The sequence below is a fragment of the Salmo salar genome, chromosome ssa02, assembly GCF_905237065.1.
Source record: "Salmo salar chromosome ssa02, Ssal_v3.1, whole genome shotgun sequence".
Lineage (NCBI taxonomy): Eukaryota > Metazoa > Chordata > Actinopteri > Salmoniformes > Salmonidae > Salmo > Salmo salar.
In genome coordinates, this window is record NC_059443.1 from 71,105,706 (window position 1) to 71,127,041 (window position 21,336).

At 43.0% G+C, this 21,336-nt stretch overlaps 2 protein-coding genes across 5 annotated transcripts; both read right to left on the reverse strand.

The window, feature by feature from the left end:
* LOC106591798 (zinc finger protein 345) lies at positions 1 to 13,164 on the reverse strand. 2 transcript variants are annotated; one of them, XM_014183063.2, is made up of 3 exons: positions 12,948 to 13,164; positions 5,441 to 6,423; positions 1 to 3,796 (listed from the first exon to the last, which is right to left on the reverse strand). In XM_014183063.2, the coding sequence occupies exons 2-3, from the start codon at positions 6,263 to 6,265 to the stop codon at positions 2,591 to 2,593; spliced, it is 2,031 nt and encodes a 676-aa protein (XP_014038538.2). In that variant the 5' UTR covers positions 6,266 to 6,423; positions 12,948 to 13,164; the 3' UTR covers positions 1 to 2,590. The 2 variants fall into 2 exon arrangements, with proteins under 2 accessions (XP_014038538.2, XP_014038546.2); XM_014183071.2 differs by lacking the exon at positions 12,948 to 13,164 and adding an exon at positions 7,034 to 7,122.
* A 1,729-nt stretch (positions 13,165 to 14,893) lies between these two features.
* On the reverse strand, positions 14,894 to 19,814 carry LOC106591824 (zinc finger protein 771). 3 transcript variants are annotated; one of them, XR_006762334.1, is made up of 4 exons: positions 19,323 to 19,814; positions 17,805 to 18,439; positions 16,611 to 17,648; positions 14,894 to 15,891 (listed from the first exon to the last, which is right to left on the reverse strand). XR_006762334.1 is itself a non-coding variant. In XM_014183091.2 (3 exons), exons 2-3 carry the CDS (start codon positions 18,117 to 18,119, stop codon positions 16,767 to 16,769), a joined length of 1,197 nt encoding a protein of 398 aa, XP_014038566.2. In that variant the 5' UTR covers positions 18,120 to 18,439; positions 19,323 to 19,814; the 3' UTR covers positions 15,914 to 16,766. The 3 variants fall into 3 exon arrangements, 2 of the variants coding, with proteins under 2 accessions (XP_014038566.2, XP_045565214.1); XM_014183091.2 differs by lacking the exon at positions 14,894 to 15,891 and having other exon boundaries at positions 15,914 to 17,648; XM_045709258.1 differs by lacking the exons at positions 14,894 to 15,891; positions 19,323 to 19,814 and adding an exon at positions 18,714 to 18,760 and having other exon boundaries at positions 15,914 to 17,648.
* Between the last annotated feature and the right edge of the window lie 1,522 nt (positions 19,815 to 21,336).

Sequence of the window (21,336 nt, forward strand, 5' to 3'; positions counted from 1 at the left end):
TTAATTCAAGGTTTTATTTACTAGACTAAATAAGTTGGAAAATTCAGTAATTAACAGATACAATATAGAGGCAGAGTGTACAAGATACAGCACAGTTGTCTAGGGGAGAATCTCCACAGGTCAATATAAATTAACTTCCGTACCCAACTCAGCAAATACAACAGTACATACATTCACAAGACCTTTGAGGACGAGATGAGTATTATCAATTGAGAGGGAAATATGAGAGGCTCCACCAACACATGCTTTCACAACCGTGAAATGATAGTTTTGTCACCCAGAAATCGGCAGTGGGCCCAGGCTACCAGGCTAATGTGGACAATGCAGAGACGGTATGGATCATGGGTTGGTAAATTAGACCTGCCGTCTTACACACACACAACGCCACTTTCATAGAATAGTTATAATGCAACAGGGAAATTCATTGTATGTCGATGTTGCCTCTCAGTGGGATTCCGTCAGGATGGGATAAGTGCTTGGAGGATGGTGGTCTCTCTCTCCCTCTCGTAGAGCTGAGGCCAGGGGGCCGGAAATAGCTCACAGCCAAAGGAGTGATACCCACGTCTTCCTCTCTTGGTTCTTTTACTGAACAAAAATATAAAACGCAACATGCAACAATTTCAAATATTTTACTGAGTTACAGTTCATATAAGGAAATCAGTCCATTGAAATAAATTAATTGGGCCCTAATCTATGGATTTCACATGACTGGGAATAGAGATACCTTTAAAAAAAAGGTAGGGGCCTGGATGGATGAGAAACAGTATCTGGTGTGACCACCATTTGCCTCCTGCAGCGTGACACATCTCCTTCACATAGAGTTCATCAGGTTGTTGATTGTGGCCTGTGGAATGTTGTCCCACTACTCTTCAATGGCTCTGCGAAGTTGCTTGATATTGGCGGAAACTGAAACATGCTGTCGGACACATCGATCCAGAGCATCCCAAACATGCTCAATGGGTGACATGTCTGGTGAGTATGCAGGCTATGGAAGAACTGGGAAATGTTCAGCTTCGAGGAATTGTGTACAGATCCTTGCGACATAAGGCTGTGCATTAACATGCTAAAACAGGAGGTGATGGTGACAGATGAATGGAATGACAATGGGCATCAGGATCTCATCACGGTATATCTGTGCATTAAGATAAATGCAAGTGTGTTCGTTGTCCATAGCTTGCCTGCCCTTATCATAACCCTACCGCCACCACAGGTCACTCTGTTCACAACGTTGACATCAGCAAACCGCTCACCCACATGATGCCATACACGTGGTCTGCGGTTGTGAGGCTGGTTGCGCGTACTGTAAAATTCTCTAAAACGACGTTGGAGGCGGCTTATGGTAGAGAATTTAACATTCAATTATCTGGCAACAGCTCTGATGGACATTCCTGCAGTCAGCATGTCGATTGCACAAGCCCTCAAAACTTGAGACATCTGTGTTGTGGGACAAAAGTGCACATTTTAGAGTGGCCTTTTATTGTCCCCAGCATAAGGTGCACCTGTGTAATGATCATGCTGTTTCATCAGCTTCTTGATAGGCCACATCTGTCAGGTGCATGGATTATCTTGGCAAAGGAGAAATGCTCACTAACAGGGATGTAACAAATCTGTGCACAACATTTGAGAGAAATAAGCTTTCTGCGCATATGAAAAATTGGGATCTTTTATTTCAGCTCATGAAACATTACATGTTGCATTTATATTTTTGTTCAGTGTATTATCAGTCCAGGGAAGTAGGCCTAAAGTCTATTAGAGTTAATGTAATTATTTCTCTGACCCCGCAGGATGTATTGCGAACTCAGTCCGTGGTCTTGAATGAGCAACAGCGCGCTCCGCAGGGTCCTCTCTGGAAACTCTTCTGTCTGAGTAGGATAAGGCTTCCTTGATCGGTCTTTTGGTTTCCAAGGAGATTAGATCATTCGTCCAACGGGCGTGGCCTCGCCTTGTAGAACTTGATCTCATTTATGTTTAGTACGTCCTCTAATTTATAGGGAGACTCGCAGAAGGCAGGCTCTAAGACTAGTGGGCTTTTCGTCACAACACAACAATATCAAGTGGAAGTGTTACAAATAAGGGACAAGTTGATTCTCTTTTAGAAACACTTCAGAGGAACAATGAATGCTTGGTAGCTTTTACAAAACAGAGGGGTGTGTTTTGAAATGGCATCCTATTTCCTGTAGTGCACTACATTTTTGTTCTGCAAAGAGAGGAAGGGAAACAGTAACACGGAGAGGAAGGGAAACAGTAACACGGAGAGGGGGAAGCGACACTACTTTTGATCAGAGCTGTAGGTTTATTTGGTCATAAAGTAGTGCACTATATTAGGGAATAGGGAACGCAGCTCAGTGTCTGTATAGTCCAGTTCCCCTAGTCAAAACACCTGAGAACCCTCTCACCTACGTGGCTGCTTACAGCTGTACTGCTTTAAGGACCCACTCTCCAGTTCTCTCCAGTTCCTACACTCAGAACACTGGGGCTGTGTGCCAAATGGCACCCTATTCAGTGCTCTACTTTTGACCAGAATCCTATGGGCCCTAGTGCACAATTTAGAGAAAAGGGTGCCATTTGGGGCGTAGCCCCGAGGTTCCTCTCACTTGGTTTGCTGCTCACACCTGTGCCTCTTCAGGGACCCACTCTGACTGTAGCTCCTACAGCACTCCGTGCATTTGTACGGCTTCTCTCCTGTGTGGACAACCATGTGCACTTTACGGGACGCCGAAGTGATGAAGCACTTGTCACACTCGGAGCATTTGTATGGTTTCTCCCCAGTGTGTCTCCTCATGTGCTGCGCTAGATGCCCACTCTGACTGTATCTCCTACAGCACTCTGTGCATTTGTAAGGCTTCTCTCCTGTGTGGACAACCATGTGCACTTTACGAGACGCCGAAGTGATGAAGCACTTGTCACACTCGGAGCATTTGTAAGGTTTCTCCCCTGTGTGTTTCATTGTAACGTGGTCTTTCAATTGGTACCCCTGTTTGAACTGCTTCCCACAGTCCTGGCAAGAGAACAGTGTTTTCCTGCTGTGTTGTCGCCGGTGGATCATAAGGGTGTGCGGCCGGGCAAAGGTCATGGGACACTCTGGGCAGGACAGCGGGCGCTCGCCGGTGTGGCTCAGTCGATGATACTTCAGACTAATGTAACGGACAAAACTCTGGCCGCACTCTGGGCACACGTACGGTTTATTCCCGCTGTGGGCCGTCATGTGGCTCTTCAGGTGGTCGGAGATCTTGAAGCTTTGGCCGCACTGGGGGCAGACGTAGGGCCGTGCATCGCTGTGGAACCGCATGTGCCGGGTCAGGTTGGATTTGAACGTGAAGGTCCTGCCGCATTGGAGGCAGGCGAAGGGGCGCTCCAACTCGTGGATTGGTCGGTGCTCATCTAGACTGCCTTTCCGGGAGAACGTTTTATGGCACACCTCACAGGAGTACGGCCGGTACTGTGTGTGGCTCCGGGAATGAAACTTAAACTGAATTTTGGAGAAGAACTTCTGGCCGCAGTCCGGACACGGGAACCTGGGGACCTTCTGGTTATGAGGCCAACATTCCAGGTCAGACCGCAACGCAGCCGGATTGAATGGCTGAATGGTAGACTGCAGCTGCCTCCCATCATCCTGGCGGTACAGGGGGGCATCCTTCGTCTTGATACCAAAGTGATGTGCATCTGTCCTGGGGTTGCTCTCTGTAGGTCCGCTGGTGTTAACCATCTCTGGGTCGTAGCTCTCTGGCTTCACAGAGTTCAACCAGTGTTCATCACTTCTTGTACCGATAGGCAGCTCATCCATCTCTTGTTTCACCTGGTTTAGAATAAGAGCTTTATTTTTCCAGAGGAAACTTATGCGATAGTAAGATACGTCAAGATATCTAGTAAATATATACAGTGCACTCGGACATATTCAGACCCCCAGACTTTTTCCACAGTTACATTAGCCTTATTCTAAAATTGATTAAATAGATTTTTTCACCCCTCAATCTACACACAATACCCCATAATGACATTTTTAAATGTTTGCAAATGTATTAAAAAATAAACTGAAATATCACATTTACGTAAGTATTCAGATTCTTTACTCAGTACTTTATTGAAGCACCTTTGGAACCTTTGGCAGTGATTAAAGCCTTGAGTCTTCTTGGGTATGATGCTACAAGCTTGGCACACCTGTATTTGGGGAGTTTCTCCCATTCTTCTCTGCAGAACCTCTTGAGCTCTGTCAGGTTGGATGGGGAGTGTTGCTTCACAGTTATTTCCAGGTCTCTCCAGAGATGTTCAATCGGGTTCAAGTCTGGGCTCTGGATGGGCCACTCAAGGTCATTCAGAAACTTGTCCCGAAGCCACTCCTGTGTTGTCTTGGCTGTGTGTTCAGGGGTTGTTGTCCTGTTGGAAGGTTAACCTTCACCCCAGTCTGAGGTCCTGAGTGCTCTGGAGCAGGTTTTCATCAAGGATCTCTCTGTACTTTGCTCTGTTAATCTAGTCTCCCAGTCCCTGCCGTTGAAAAACATCCCCACAGTATGATGCTGCCACCACCATGCTTCACAGTAGGGATGGTGCCAGGTTTCATCCAGGTGTGACGCTTGGCATTCAGGCCAAAATAGTTGAATCTTGGTTTCATCAGACCAGAGAATCTTGTTTCTCATGGTCAGAGTCCTTTAGGTGCCTTTTGGCAAACTCCAAGCGGCCTGTCATGTGCCTTTTACTGAGGAGTGGCTTCCATCTGACCACTCTACCATAAAGGCCTGGTTGGTGGAGTGCTGCAGAGACGGTTGTCCATCTGGAAGGTTCTTCCATCTCCACAGAGGAACTCTGGAGCTCTGTCAGAGTGACCATCGGGTTCTTGGTCAGGACTCTTAGTGGTTCTAAACTTCTTTCATTTTAAAATGATGGAGGCAACTGTGTTCTTGGGGACCTTCAATGCTGCAGACATTCTTTGGTACCTTTCCTCAGATCTGTGCCTCGACACAATCCTCTCGGAGCTCTACGGACAATTCCTTTGACCTCATGGCTTGGTTTTATCTCTGACATGCAATGTCAATTGTGGGACATTATATAGACAGGTGTGTGCCTTTCCAAATCATGTCCAATCAATTGAATTTACCATAGGTGGACACCAATCAAGTTGTAGAAACATATCAAGGATGATCAATGGAAACAGAATGGAACTGAGCACAATTTTGAGTCTCGTAGCAAAGGTTCTGAATAATTTTGTAAACATTTCTAAAAACCAGTTTTGCTTTGTCATTATGGGGTATTGTGTGTAGATTGATGAATTTTTTTTATTTAATACACTTTAGAATGAGGCTGTAACGTCACAAAATGTGGAAAAAGTCAAGGGGTCTGAATACTTTCCGAATGAACTGTAGCTGCAACATTCACACAGACAGATACAAATGCTATAAAAGATCTCAATTACATTTTCATTTAAAAGCCACAAGTTTAAACCTACCTCTTTTTTTGCTGCGTCAGGCCTCAAGATGGAGCGGGAGAGTTTGAGAATTATCCTGGGTTTATTTTTGCTTCCCTTCGGGCAGTGCTGATGTCTAGACACTAGTGATACCTGGCTAAAAATGTTTTTGTTGTCAGCGGAGTTGTGTCCATTTCTTGTGGATTTTTTCTTTCCTCTGCTGGTGGTGGTGTTTTTCTTCTTCGTTGGTTTTCTGCCTGGTTTGTTGTTGTTCTTCGGGTTGTTCTGGTCAAGTCTAGGATCACAGAGAGACAGTTGATCCTTTGTCAGTCTGTAGAGTCTCAAGATGGGTAAAGAAACAGCAGCGGACATTTTGAGTTGATTCAAGTTAACGCTATGCAGAGAATCGCCTTCCTCCATTTTGAGTTGATTCAGGTTAACACTATGCAGAGAATCTCCTTCCTCCATCTTGAGTTGATTCAGGTTAACGCTATGCAGAGAATCTCCTTCCTCCATTTTGAGTTGATTCAGGTTAACGCTATGCAGAGAAGCGCCTTCCTCCATTTTGAGTTGATTCAGGTTAACGCTATGCAGAGAATCTCCTTCCTCCATTTTGAGTTGATTCAGGTTAACGCTATGCAGAGAATCTCCTTCCTCCATTTTGAGTTGATTCAGGTTAACGCTGTGCAGAGAATCTCCTTCCTCCATCTTGAGTTGATTCAGGTTAACGCTGTGTAGAGAATCTCCTTCCTCCATTTTGAATTGATTCAGGTTAACGCTATGCAGAGAATCGCCTTCCACCATTTTGAGGTGATGTAGTTTTAACCTGGGCAGAGAAACTTGTTCTGTTAAACTAACGGCCTTCATATCAGTAAATGTTTCAAACTTCCAGGGTCTTATAGCTCTAGGCTGGTGCCATGTGGGTGATTGTGTTGCTTGTCTTCTCCTTATAAGACAGCTCTAGGCTGGTGCCATGTGGGTGATTGTGATGGCTTGTCTTCTTATAAGACAGAGCTGGTCATCATCTGTAAGAAGTAATGGAGAGACATGTAAGAATAAAGAAGAATATCAACTAGACAAATTGACCAGATCAGAATAAGGGAATCCACGGCTTGTTCACCCCACTATTATCCAGAAGGTGAGGTCCATACAGGTGCATCAAAGCTGGGACCGAAAGATTGAAAAACAGCTTCTATCTCATGGCCATCAGACTGTTAAATAGCCATCTCTAGCAGGCCTCTATCCAGTATCCTGCCCTGAACTTAAGTCACTGTCACTAGCTGACTATCACCCAATTACTCATCCCTGCACCTTAGAGGCTGCTGCCCTAAGTACATAGACATGGAACACTGGTCACTTCAATAATGTTTACATACTGTTTTACCCATTTCATAAGTACAGTATATTCTAGTCAAGTACATCTTATTCAACTATTGCTGTACATACAGTGCCTTAAGAAAGTGTTCAGACCCCTTGAACTGTCCACCTTTTGTTACGTTAAAGCCTTATTCTAAAATGAAAAATAAAATAAAATACGAAAATCCTCAGCCATCTACACACAATACCCAATAATGACAAAACAAAAACAGGTTTTTAGAAATGTTTGCAAATAAAAAAATAAAAAAACAGCAATACCTTATTTACATAAGTATTCAGTCCCTTTGCTATGAGACTCGAAATTGAGCTCAGGTGCATCCTGTTTCCATTGATGATCCTTGATGTTTCTACAACTTGATTGGAGTCCACCTGTGGTAAATTCAATTGATTGGACATGATTTGTAAAGGCACACACACCCCTGTCTATATAAGGTCCCACAGTTGACAGTGCATGTCAGAGCAAAAACCAAGCCATGAGGTTGAATGAATTGTCCTTAGAGCTCCGAGACAGGATTGTGTCGAGGCACAGATCTGGGGAAGGGTACCAAAACATTTTTGCAGCATTGAAGGTCCCCAAGAACACAGTGGCCTCCATCATTTTTAAAATGGAACAAGTTTGGAACTGCCAAGGTTCTTCCTAGAGCTGGCCGCCCGGCCAAACTGAGCAATCGGGGGAGAAGGGCCTTGGTCAGGGATGGTCACTCTGACAGAGCTTTAGAGTTCCTCTGTGGAGATGGGAGAACCTTCCAGAAGGACAACCATCTCTGCAGCACTCCACCAATAAGGCCTTTATGGTAGAGTGGCCAGATGGAAGCCACTCCTCAGTAAAAGGCACATGACAGCCTGCTTGGAGTTTGCCAAAAAGCACCTAAAGGACTCACGGACCATGAGAAACAAGATTCTCTGGTCTGATGAAACCAAGATTCAACTATTTGGCCTGAATGCCAAGCGTCACACCTGGAGGAAACCTGGCACCATCCCTACTGTGAACCATGGTGGTGGAAGCATCATGCTGTGGGGATGTTTTTCAGCGGCAGGGACTGGGAGACAAGTCAGGATCGAGGCAAAGATTAACAGAGCAAAGTACAGAGAGATCCTTGATGAAAACCTGCTCCAGAGCATTCAGGACCTCAGACTGGGGTGAAGGTTAACCTTCCAACAGGACAATCACCCTAAGCACACAGCCAAGACAACACAGGAGTGGCTTCAGGACAAGTTTCTGAATGACCTTGAGTGGCCCATCCAGAGCCCGGACTTGAACCCAATGAAACATCTCTGGAGAGACCTGAAAATAGCTATGAAGCAACACTCCCCATCCAACCTTTCAGAGCTTAAGAGGTTCTGCAGGGAAGAATGGGAGAAACTCCCCAAATACAGGTGTGCCAAGCTTGTAGCATCATACCCAAGAAGACTCGAGGCTGTAATTGCTGCCAAAGGTTCTTCAACAAAGTACTGAGTAAAGGGTCTGAATACTTATGTAAATGTGATATTTGTTTAATTTTTTATAAACTAACATACATTTCTAAAAAACGGTTTTTGCTTAGTCATTAATGGGGTATTGTGTGTAGATTTGAAAATGATTGAATCAATTTTAGAACAAGGCTGAAACCTAACAACATTTGTAAAAAGTCAAGGGGTCTGAATACTTTCCGAAGGCACTGTATATGGTAGAGACATAGAATTTGGACTATCGTTTTTCTGATGCAATTCTCTATTGAACATTTTGTCATAAAGATTGAATGAAATAATGGTTGAACACTCTACATTATCCTTCGCTAACACTAGCCTTCACCGTCGTTAACAGAACTGCGGGAAAAGATTGCCCAACAGGGGGGGGGGGTGAATTGACACTGGCTAGCTAGCTACTTTTGTCACCCCCGCCTCTTCTTATTTATCTGTGGAATACATTCCTAGTGTATGAGAAATGTTTGCTTGCCAAATGCTAGCCAGCTAGCTAATACTTAAAATGAAAAATGTTTGGCTACAGTTATGGTAACCATTTGCAAACGCTTTAGCTTTGCTTGTGTAACAGTATAGCTTCCGTCCCTCTCCTCGCCCCAACCTGGGCTTGAACCAGGGACCCTCTGCACACATCAACAACTGACACCCCACGAAGCATCGTTACCCATCGCGCCACAAAAGCCACGGCCTTGCAGAGCAAGGGGAACAACTACTTCAGGTCTCAGAGCGAGTGACGTCACCCGATTGAAACGCTATTAGCGCGCACCACCGCTAACTAACTAGCCATTTCACATCGGTTACACTCACCCGCCTTTTGACCTCCTCCTTCCGCTGCAACTAGTGATCCGGGTCACGGCACCAATGTAACAGTATAGCTTCCGTTTCTCTCCTCGCCCCAACTAGCCATTTTACATCGGTTACACTTGCTAGCTTGATGGTTAGCGCCAGAGGTTAGCTATAGTATTTAGCTACTGCCAACATGTTTTGTTGTTGTGTAATTATCATATTTTGCCAAGTCCACTGTTTGCAGAATGCATGCTGGCATTTGAATACAACTTGGGAAAAGAAAATCTGGACACAATGTGGACACATTTAAATCTAACTATAGACACATGCAGTGGTGTGTATTCTGGATGCCAAGGGAAGCCAGCCTAAAAAAATTGACCAAGAAAAACTTTTAAAAATGATTTAGCTTTTGTCTTTTCAGAATTCTCCTTCAATTTGCAAGAGGCTGAATGTATCGCACCCGAGAAAGCATCCGAGCAAGCGAAACAGCGCCCCTCTGTCTCTGTATGTGTAGGCCATCTATCTGATGCTGTCTGGTCAGAAAGACTATGACATTGTTGCTAGCTGTCGCTGAATGCAAGGGAAGCCAGCAAGCATTTGGCCTCCCGTGATAAAAAAAAAGTATAAAATAGTAGCCAATCAGCATTGAGCTAAACTGAGTGAGTTCAGCTGTGAATGGTCCTGGCACACCAAAAAAAAAGGGTCAAGTGAAGCCAGTTTTGATTTGGCTTCACTCCTATCACATCAAGAGAAATACGTCATTGACAGAAACAACATGAAATGTTGCATCTCATTGTGTTGTTGTCCTCCGGTATCTAGATAAAATTGGCCCTTTACTAAATTAGACATGGATGGAGATAGGGATTTGGACTTGTGGTTTTACTTAATGCTCCATACTGGCCAATGATTATAATGACGATTCTGATTCAACCATAAATTCATACATTGTGCCCCTGGACTGAGAGGATGGAAGTTCAATATGTAGCTAGATGTAGAAGACTAATGTTAACTAGCTAACATTGCCCATGAAAGGAAGTTAGGCTAACGAGCAAGCATTTTAGCCAGGTAGCACAGGGCAACAAAAATATAAGTGTTTACTGTATGACAGTCATAGACCATTGCATCAACATGGAAAAAGAAGAGGAAGGCATTGTTCTCTAGAAGTAGGGAGAGTCAACGTGTTTTTTTCTACTTGCATGAACGCACACACAAAGCAGAACCATGGACTGCCACATCATATTTAGCTTACGTTGATTGGACTAAATATTTTCCCCAATACCTTTTATTGTCACCGTCTTAGACTAAGCACAGGTGATTTGATGATGTTGACATGGTGCTGGAATAGTGGAGGCAGCTCCTGTTTTCTTTGCGACTTGCGGTAACTCTCTGTGGTTCTAAAACAGTAGTTGTTTAGTAGTTTGAAAATGTGGGAAACATTAATTTGCTTGACCATGCTGTAGGTCAAGTAAGGGTTTGTTAGAATCAATATGCTTTGTGGACTTGCTTTCTGGTTTTGTGATGAAACAAAGGCGTGGTTGAATATTCTGCCACTGTCTTCTTATTGTCTTGGCCTTAAGACCACAGAGGCAAGGCATATGAACTAACAGGTTCTAGAGCAAACAATGCAATCATCACAACACATAGGTTGTAATATGTTTTTGTTGGGCTTGGCTTCCCCAGTGATTTTACCCACGCACTGCGACTCCACACATGATGTGTTCGGAATAGTCCTCCACAGTGGATGTGTCATAATAGCCATAAAAACACAGAAATGGTTCCAATGGTTTTTCCGCCATTAATTTCTCACATTCAAATGAATTGTGTGTTTGGTGTACGCTTACCTTGGCCTTACATTTTGATAGCCTTGTAATTCTCTCTTGGACAAGGGGAGTTTTATCAATATATTCACCTCAATTTACTCCCCAAAATATGCTATGCTAATTATTGATAAAAGTTATCTTGTCCGAGAGACAGTTGTTATCACAATGTCACGCCAGGGTAAGTCTACACGAAACACAGACCTTATATGAAGTAGTTCTAAAATCCCAGATGGAGAAATGAATTGTGAAAAAACAATTGGAACCATTTCCGGGTTTTATGACTCATATCACAGAAAGAACAATGAGACAGATATTTCAGTGGATGTATAAATGTGAAGCACCTGCTTGGTGTTTCCACTCACAACCAAATACAGAATTACAGTTAATATGAGGAAATCAGTCAGTTGAAATAATTTCATTAGGCCCTAATCTATGGATTTCACATGACTGGGAAAGCAGATATGCATCTGTTGGTAACATTACCTTAAAAAAAAAAAAATGGGCATGACAATGGGCCTCAGGGTCTCTCACAGTATTTTTGTGCAATCAAATCGCCATCGATAAAATACAATTTGTTCGTATCACTAGCCACTTTAAACAATGGCACTTTATATAATGTTTACATACCCTACATTACTCATCTCATATGTATATACTGTACTCTATACCATCTAGTGCATCTTGCCTATGGCGTTCGGCCATCACACATTCATATATTTTTATGTACATATTCATATTCATTCCTTTACACTTGTGTGTATAAGGTAGTTGTTGTGAAATTGTTAGGTTATATTACTTGTAAGATATTGCTAGATATTACTGCATGGTCGGAACTAGAAGCACAAGCATTTCGCTACACTCGCATTACCATCTGCTAACCATGTGTATGTGACAAATAAAATTTGATTTGATTTTGTTGTCCGTAGTTTATGCCTGCCCATACCATAACCCCAACACCACCATGGGGCACTGTTCACCACTTTGACGTCAGCAAACCGCTCGCCCACTCAAACGCCATACATGTGGTCTGTGGTAGTGAGGCCGGTTGGACCCACTGCCAAATTCTCTAAAATGAAGTTGGAGGTGGCTTACGGTAGATAAATGAACATTAACTTCTCTGGCAACAGCTCTGGTGGACATTCCTGCAGTCAGCATGCCAATTGCACGTACCCTCAAAACTTGAGACATCTGTGGTGTTGTGACAGAAGTGCATGTTTTCGAGTGGCCTTTTATTGTCCCCAGCACAAGGTGCACCTGTGTAATGATCATAATAAGCTTGTTGATATGCCACACCTGTCCAATGGATGGATTATATTGGCTAAGGAGAAATGCTCACTAACAGTGATGTAAACAATAGTTCAGCTAATGAAACATGGTCCCAACAGTTTGTTGCGTTTATATTTTTGTGTGTATGAGCAGAACTGTCCGAGTCTATATTCAAGTAATAATAAGAAATTACCATCGACCACGCCCATAAATTGTGGAAAACAATCATTCTTTCCCATTCACCACCATCGTAAAACAGCCATCTTAGTTGTCGCTTTTATAGAAATAACAAAACATGTTCAATGTACATATAACCAGATAAAAAATCCCGACCTGGGGATCGCAAATAAGGAAATAAAGCCTGTGTGGCTTCAGTCTATTCGCCATTGGAGTGGGAAATGTAGGGAGCAGGTGTCCAAGTACAGTAGGCTACACGGAGCTATGTGTGTGGAAAAATATTTGATCACAGGCAATACATTTAACTTGTTTAGTATAGTTCATTTGTAACTCCACTCGCTACTTGTATCTGTATAGTCTATGTGTTTGTGTTGTTGGTCGTGGTTTGGTTATGTTCCGGTCGGAAGCTAGCTACAGGAGCTAGCTGCTAACGTTATGTGAAAAGGGGCACGAGGGAAGCCCTAAAATATTACATTCTTCTAACTAGGCAAGTCAGTTAAGAACAAATTCTTATTTACAATGACGGCCTACCCCGGCTAAACCCGGACGAAGCTGGGTAAATTGTACGCCGCCCTATGGGACTCCCAACCACGGCCGGATGTGATACAGCCTGGATAGACAACAACTGCATTAACTGTCAAGTCTAGAAACGGCCAGCCTACCTGCAGAGACGGAGGCAACAATCTTCAGCGGTTATGAGTGATCCGAGTTGGTCCTACAAGCTAGTACATTTATCTCTGAGATCTCCCTGTTTGTAATAAACACTGTTAGCCATACACAGGGTTGCCAGGTCATGGAAATGTCTAGCCCAAGACCGAAAAACAACACAAAAGGCCTGAAAACGAGGCCAATTTTTTTTTCTTCACATCAAGAGTTGAGTTGCCACGTTTATAGGATAAACCATTTCCCCATAACGTTATTAGCCTATTAACAAGGAACATAGACGTAACTACATGCTAAATATGTTCTTATGCATGACGCAACGTAGAGTGCCTGGATAAAGCCTTATTGGCCATATACCACAAACCTCCAGGGTGCCTTATTGCAATTATAAACTGGTTACCAATGTAAAAGTTTTTCTCATACCCATATGTCATATGGTCTGATATACCACAGCTTTCAGCCAATCAGCATTCAGGGCCTGAACTTGGTTTATAATTGTAAATAAATCACTTTTGTGCATAACTATAGATAAATCCACAGAGTTTGAGTGATGAATGTTGGACAATGTGCAGGGACGGAGGATCTACAAATCTCTGAGGAAGAAACACTATTTTCTGGCAATTGTGCTGTTATTATGAAGCCAGATGTTAAGATGACAAACCGTTATAAATTGACCATTTGCGAGATTGCCTTGTCATTTTAATAGGCATAGGCTACAGACTAAAATCTGGGATTATGATTGTAATTCAACTTTGCCATGCTTTGCTTAGATAGATGCAGGTAGCCTATAGGCCTACATCTAATTTCAGATAGTCTACAGTAGACTAGGCAAAATGTAAACTGAACGATTTAGTGTATTGCTTAGTTCAAATTAACAGACTCATTTATTCTACATGAATAGTTTGGTGATTTGAGGTAAGAAGTGCTTGTTTCCCAATAACCTGCTGGGATGGGCTACTGAGGATCGGTCTTAATTTCAATCATTGGATAAAATATGAATAATATGTATATCAACTGAATGTTTGTCAACAGCCAGTGTTTATTATTTAAGAGAAATGCCATGGTGACCGCAGTGCAACTTAGAAGTAGCCCAAAAACCCGCAACCAATACATTTTCACCCGTGACATCGTTTTCAAAGTTGCCCAAATGTCAAAACTGTAAACATGGCAACCCTGCACAGACAGATCAAAGGAAGTTGTGACTGCTTCTGCTGCTCGTTCAAGACGTCCACATGATCATTTCTGCCACCTAGCGGAGTGGAGAAATTAGACATTTCCTTCCATTTCCATGCATGTATAATACCACTAGATAGATTCTTATGGGTTTCCCCTATTCATCTGTGCGTGTACTATCTACAATCATGACCTCTACCTAAACCATAAAAATAACATAGTAATACACTTACTGTTTACAGAGACAGTATAAACTGAGTGTACATCAAGGACACCTTCCTAATATTGAGTTGAGCCACCCACCACTTTTGCCCTCAGAACAGCCACAATTCATCTGGGCACGGAATCCACAGGGACGCTGGTCCATGTTGACTCCAATGCTTCCTACTGTTGTGTCAAGTTGGCTGGATGTCCTTTGGGTGGTGGAACATTCTTGATACACACGGGAAACTGTTGAATGTGGAAAAACCCAGCAGTGTTGCAGTTCTTGACACAAACCGGTGTGCCTGGCACCTACTACCATACCCCGTTCAAACCACTTAAATATGTTGTCTTGCGCATTCACCCTCTGAATGGCACACATACACAATCCATGTCTCAATTGTCGCAAAGCTTAAAAAAATATATATATATTTAACCTGTCTCATCTACACTGATTGAAGTGGATTTAACAAGTGACATCAATAAGGGATCATATCTTTCACCTGGATTCACCTGGTCAGTCTGTCATGGAAAGAGTAGGTGTTCTTAATGTTTTGTACACTCAGTGTAGATCTTTTCATTCATTTGTTAAATAATTTTTTTCATAAAAATCTCAATTTATTTCATGATTTGTTACTGATTTTGATTTCAGCATACAAATTGTGTTGGACAACAATGTATGATAGAGATACAATATGTTTTGACAATTATATCTCTCCTTAATGACATATGACCATCATTCACACTCATAAAATGGGAGTAAATAAATGTCAACAATGAGTCTAACCAAAACTTAGATCAAAGCTCTGTAATTCAATGTAGTCATAAGAATACATTGATTTTCACAATTTTTCAGGAGTCAACCTTTCATTTTCACTTTCTTTTCTCTCCAAGTTCCCACCATCTTGTATTTTGCTCCATACAGTAAGTCATCAACCATCAATTTGAACACAGCTCCAACTGCCACTAACATCACCATGGTGACCACCACACCAGACGCTTCTTTCTCCCTTACTGGGTGTGTGTTGACATTGAAGTGGTTTCCACCATTGCTCTCCACCATCTCCTCTATCTTCTCCAGCAGCTCAGTGACCTGAGTGTGGTCACCTTTCTCCTTGTTGTTGAAGACATGATATCTGTCCCTGCAGGTACTGATTAGTTGTAGCAGTTGACTGTTGTCCTTCAGTAGGTCCTCCACTGGTTTCCCCTCTAGCTGGTCTCCCCCAGTGAACAGCACCATGGTGAACATTAAAGACTCTTCTCTAAAGTTCTCCTGGATCCACCTCACGAGGGTATCCCTTTCCTCCTCTGTGAACCTCACCCCCTGATCACCAGCAGGAACGCGTGGGGTCCTGGTGCGGCGGAAAGGCCCAGGGTGTCGACGACGTGGCGGGAGCAGCGGGAGGCCCGTCCGGTTGACCCTCTAGCGGTAGTAGCAGCTGGCCTGGTCCAACTCTCACAATCTGTGGTCATGGCAACCATAGAGAAGTCCACTCAGAAGGCCTCTCTGCCAATGATGGTGTTTCCTGCTGAACTCTGACCCTGCCCAGTGTTGCCTCAACGCTGCCACTATGGAGACACATACACACGATACAGTAAAACAAGTCCGTTTATTGATCTGTTCAATTCATCAGTTAACCAGTTGTGCAGGGCCGTTTCAATACAACTTTTAAAAAAACAATGTTTACAAGGAGGGCCTAGTCCCAGGATGAAAACTTATTTCAATGGAGATTCTCTTGCTTTTTAGTCCAGGATTTGGCTTCATCTGTGTCTGGGAAACCTTCCCTGAACATTTACAATACACATCAGGTAAGTTAAACTGCATCACAGTGAAAGTGGTTGATTTCATTGAGGGTTCAATAATTGATAGTGAATAGGCCTAGAGATTTCCATGGGCAGGTGATCTTATATTTTGAGTTCTACTGGGGTAAGACAGTTTAACTGCAGTAAGTTCATGAGGCAGTTATACATTATATTTTTCAAGAATCAATGGCTATATGTCCAAAAATGGATCACAGATTGTCCCTTTTTAAGTCCTGTATAAACAAAGTCCAGTTTCCCTACTCAGAACACCGGAGAACCCTATAACCTGGTTCCTTTCACCTGTGCTACTTTTTAAGGATCGACTCCATTGCGCTCCAGTTCCGACACTGAGAACACCGGGACTGTGTCCCAAATGGCATCCTATTCCATATAGTGCACTACTTTTGACCAGAGCCCTGTGGGCCCTAGTGCACTTTCTAGGGAATAGGGTGGCATTTGGGATGTACCCCGGAGGTCCCTCTCACCTGGGTTTCTTCTTACACCTGGGCCTCTTCAGGGACCCACTCTGACTGTAGCTCCTACAGCACTCCATGCATTTGTACGGCTTCTCCCCTGTGTGAACAACCATGTGCACTTTACGCAAAGTAGAAGTGACAAAGCACTTGTCGCAATCGGAGCATTTATAAGGTTTCTCCCCTGTGTTTCCTTCTAATGTGTTCTTTCAGCTTGCACCGCTGTTTGAACTGGTTCCCACAGTCCTGGCAAGAGAAAGGCGTCTCCCCGGTGTGCTGTCGCCGGTGGATCATAAGGATGTGCGGTCGGGCAAAGGTCATGGGACACTCTGGGCAGGACAGCGGGCGCTCGCCGGTGTGGCTCAGTCGGTGATACTTCAGACTCATGTAACTCATGTAACTCTGGCCGCACTCCGGGCACACGTACGGTTTATACCCGCTGTGGGCCGTCATGTGGCGCTTCAGGTGGGCGGAGATCTTGAAGCTTTGGCCGCACTGGGGGCAGACGTAGGGCCGTGCATCGCTGTGGAACCGCATGTGCCGGGTCAGGTTGGATTTGAACGTGAAGGTCCTGCCGCATTGGAGGCAGGTGAAAGGACGTTCCGCATCGTGGATTGGCCGGTGCTCGTCCAAGCCGGCTTTCCGGGAGAACGTTTTATGGCACACCTCACAGGAGTACGGCCGGTACTGGGTGTGGATCCGGGAATGTAACTCCAGTGTGGTTTTGGAGAAGAACTTCCGTCCACAATCTGGGCACGGAAACCGGCGGACCTTCTGGTTGCGAGGCCGCCATTCTGGGTCGGACCGGAATGCAGTCAGATTGAACGGCTGGCTGGTAGCCGACCGTAGACGTCTCCCTCCATCCTGGTGGTACAGGGGGGCATCCTCTGTCTTGATACCCAGGTGATGTGCATCTGTCCTGGGGTCGCTCTCTGTAGGAGGTCCCTTGGTGTTACCCATCTCTGGGTCGTAGCTTTCTGGCTTCACAGCGTTCAACCAGTGTTCATCACTTCTCATTTCGATAGGCAGCTCGTCCATCTCTTGTTTTACCTGGTTTAAATTAGAATACCTTCATTTTTATCTGAGGAAACTTACAACCAGTCAAGATATCTAGTAAACATATAGCTGTAACATTCACAAAGTGTTACAAATGCTATACACGATCTCAATTAAATGTTCATTTAAAAGCCACAAGTTTAAACCTACCTCTTGTTTTACCTCGTCAGGCCTCAAGATGGCGCTGGAGAGTTGTAGACTTATCTTGGGTTTGTTTTTGCTTCCCTTGGGGCGACCCCACCACTTAGGGGCCGGCGATTCCTGGCTAGAAACACTTTTGCTGTCAGCAGAGTCGTTTCCTTTTCCTGTGGATTGTTTCTTTCCTCTGGTGGTGGTGAAGTTTTTCTTATTTGTTGGTTTTCTCCCTGGTTTGTTATTGTTCTTCTGAGCAGCGAGAGACAGTTGATCCTTCGTTAGTCTGTGGAGTCTCACGATAGGTAAAGAAATTAGTTTATCTCCCTCCATTTTGAGGTGATGTAAGGCGAGTTTCTCTGCTCAAAAGTTGCTGACGCCTGACAGATCTTACTTAATATACCTATCCAGGCATTGTATTAACTAACCAAATCATGTTACAGCAATCTGTCAGTCGATGACACAGTCGAAGGTGTGGCACGCAACCACTGGTTAATGAATGCAACGTCTGAGCAGGGGAACATTACCCCTAGTCTCAATCTGGGCAGAGAAACTTGTTCTGTTAAACTAATGTCTCAGGGTCTTGTAGCTCTAGGCTGGAACCCTGTGGGGGATGCCTTGTCCTCTCCTTTAAAGACAGAGCTGGTCATCATCTGTAAGAAACAATGGAGAGAAAGTAAATAAGAATTGAGAAAATTAAGCCTACAAAGTAAGAAAAGAAGCATATCAACTAGAAAAAAATAGAATTGACCAAAATAAGAATAAGGGAAACGAATAGTATCATCTCTCCAAAGTAGATATATTAATATAGTAAAGATGCCCTACGCAGAAATCCCTCCGCCATTTCCTGGTTGATAAAATTCAAATAGTTCACCTACTTTCAGTTTGTGACAAAACATGCATGTATAGTGTTGAGAATCATTGTACCCTAAACCACTGTGAAGTATCTTTTCCATAACCAAGATAGTATTTTCAGCTGTTTGAAGCTGGTGTACAAAACTGAAAGTAAAAGAAGCATAAAACAAATCTTATGAACGGGAAGCATAGAAATAGTACACATAGAACAGATCTACCGCTTCTGAGACTTGTTTTCAATGAGAATGACAGATCTATAACTTACATTTCTATGTGAATTTGGTCCGATAGCCCTGAAAGTTACATATTGCAGCTTTAAATAAACAATTATTGGGGTCTAAAAATCTTAAAATCCACAAGATAACTCTAGGTTAAATAGAACTTCATGGCGAAATACAACACTAATTACATGTTGCCGTAAGAGTTTTTTTAAAGGATAAAACAGTCTGCCAAATGCATTCTGTTGGTGCAAAACGAATCCGTATCTAAAGTTACTTTTGGATGAATACCGTATTGATTATATATTGATAATCAACTCCACCGTTGGATATTTGCAGCGAAGTTTATTTGATAGCTTGCATTGTGGAAAGCGATAGCTACTGTAGTTATTCAGTAGCTAGCTAGTCGATGCTTGGTCAGCTAGCTCTGGTCTACTACTGCAAGAGACATCTAATGGCCTACCTGTAGGGACGGAGACAACAATCTGCAGCGGTCATGGCTGGTACGAGTCGGTTTACTGAGAAGCCAGTACATTTCATTTCAGAGAAATAATTGCAATCCCCGTTTGCAAGAAACACTGTTGCATTCCAAGATAAATAATACCACATGTATCCACAGCGCAAGGGAAGTAGTGACTACTGTTGCTGATTTTGTTCCAAGACCTCCACGTTCTCAGTGCTGCCACCTAGCAGAGCGGATGAAGACATTTCGTTCCATTTCCATACTACGTGTTCTGTAAGAGATAAAGATATTCAATTTTGATCTGTGCGTGTACTGTCTGTAAATGAATTATCTGCACCATAAACATAACCACATAGTAATACACGTTGCTGGGTGATTATGCAACTTCGGGCACTTTGGCCGTGCAAACTTTCAGAAATGAAAACTTATTCAAACACCATTTTACCAGTATTGTACTTGTCTTTGATTTGTCTAGAAACTATATCTGATAATGGCTGCGATCGTACTATTCAGGAATTTATATATTTTTGTCATTTTTCCCAGACAGCCATTGACAAATGTCATTTCCATCACGTCATTAAACATACATTTTAGTTGAAAATGAAATATCATACAATTGATTTATAACGGATTTCTTATACATTTGTATTGAATATTATTTAAAGTGATTTTTAAGGTTTTCCTAATATTAATAATTCAACACGACGACTGAATGTATAAACTTACCTTGGTGACAGCTGAAAACATTTATTTATCATGAAAAATAACATATTTCCACCCAACCTTTTTGTCAGATTATGATAACAACCATATGAATTCCATATTTAAAACAAATAAATGTAAGTAAACTATACATAATATACTCATTTACCTCAAAATATGGGTTGTGATGGAAATTACATGTAAAAAAAAAAAACAAAAAAACGTATGAAAACTATTTTATTGCAAACATTTTGAACAACAACCATTGTTAAACATTTCAGACCTATACTGGTTTGTAGGCCCATCACTCACAAAGTGTACAGCAGTAGCCGATGGGCAGAGCTCAAGGAAGTAGGCCAGTGTTTTGAGAGATGGGCCCAGATAGCAGAGGGGTATGCTGCATAGAAGAGCTCAGTGAGCAAAGTGAAACCGTATCGTTTGTGGTATATCCAACACAGGTGTGGAGGGTCACCTGCTTGTGAGAATCACCAAAGTGAACTGCCTGGATTTCACTGGTGTATTTACACAGGTAGTTCTCTGCAAAGTCAATATGCACGATGATCTCCTCTTTCCCCAGATTCTCTTAATTCTCTCAGTTGAGTATTGGTGTTGAATGTTGTACACATGTTTCCCCAACTTCTCTTTCAATCCTTTGGAGAACTTCTCCAATAGAATCTGCAGTGTGCCACATACCTTTTCTTTTACTGTCAAATGTACAGTGAACTTCTCCATGTTTCCCTCTTTGTTTTTCTTCTCTCTCTCTTCAGCTTTGTTTTTCCACTCAAACCACCATGTCTGCTCACCAGCATCAAAGTCAGATGTTTTAAGCTCTTTTGCTTGGCGAAGGGAGCACTCTCTATACATGCACTCTTTCTCCAGGTTCTCACAGCACAAAGACTCAAAAACGTTCTCAATGTTGCTGCAGCTGATCACTTTGTGATGCTGTAGTTTGTCCACCATAAACTGGAGGTTGGCGTGGGTTTTGTAGAGACATGTGTCCCTATCCTGGACTGTTGGCTTGACAACCCAAAAAGGACATCTTATGCAGAATTCACAGTAGGAAATTTGAATTTCTGAATATTCCCTCTTAAACTTCTGATAAAGGTTCTGAATTGTGCCATTCAAGAAGTGCTTCTGCTTTTTCTTCTTGTTCCTCGTTATCCAAGATGGCGTAGCAGTCAGACGTCTTTGTCCTGTCGTGTCCCTTGTATATATTTCTCTTCGCATAACTTTTAAAATATTTTCCTAAACCTCAACTTCTAAATACTCTCTTGCAACCCGCCTCACTCAATGTGGCGTGGATCTGTTTTTT

Bases quoted from the DNA above. Each gene is read 5' to 3' on its own strand.
- LOC106591798 (XM_014183063.2), bottom strand. From the start codon at position 6,265: ATGAAGGCCGTTAGTTTAACAGAACAAGTTTCTCTGCCCAGGTTAAAA. The intron at 3,797-5,440 runs GTAGGTTTAAAC...ATTCTAAACCAG, and splicing joins CTGACGCAGCAAAAAAAGAG to GTGAAACAAGAGATGGATGA.
- LOC106591824 (XM_014183091.2), bottom strand. From the start codon at position 18,119: ATGGAGGGAGATAAACTAATTTCTTTACCTATCGTGAGACTCCACAGA. The intron at 17,649-17,804 runs GTAGGTTTAAAC...AATTTAAACCAG, and splicing joins CTGACGAGGTAAAACAAGAG to GTAAAACAAGAGATGGACGA.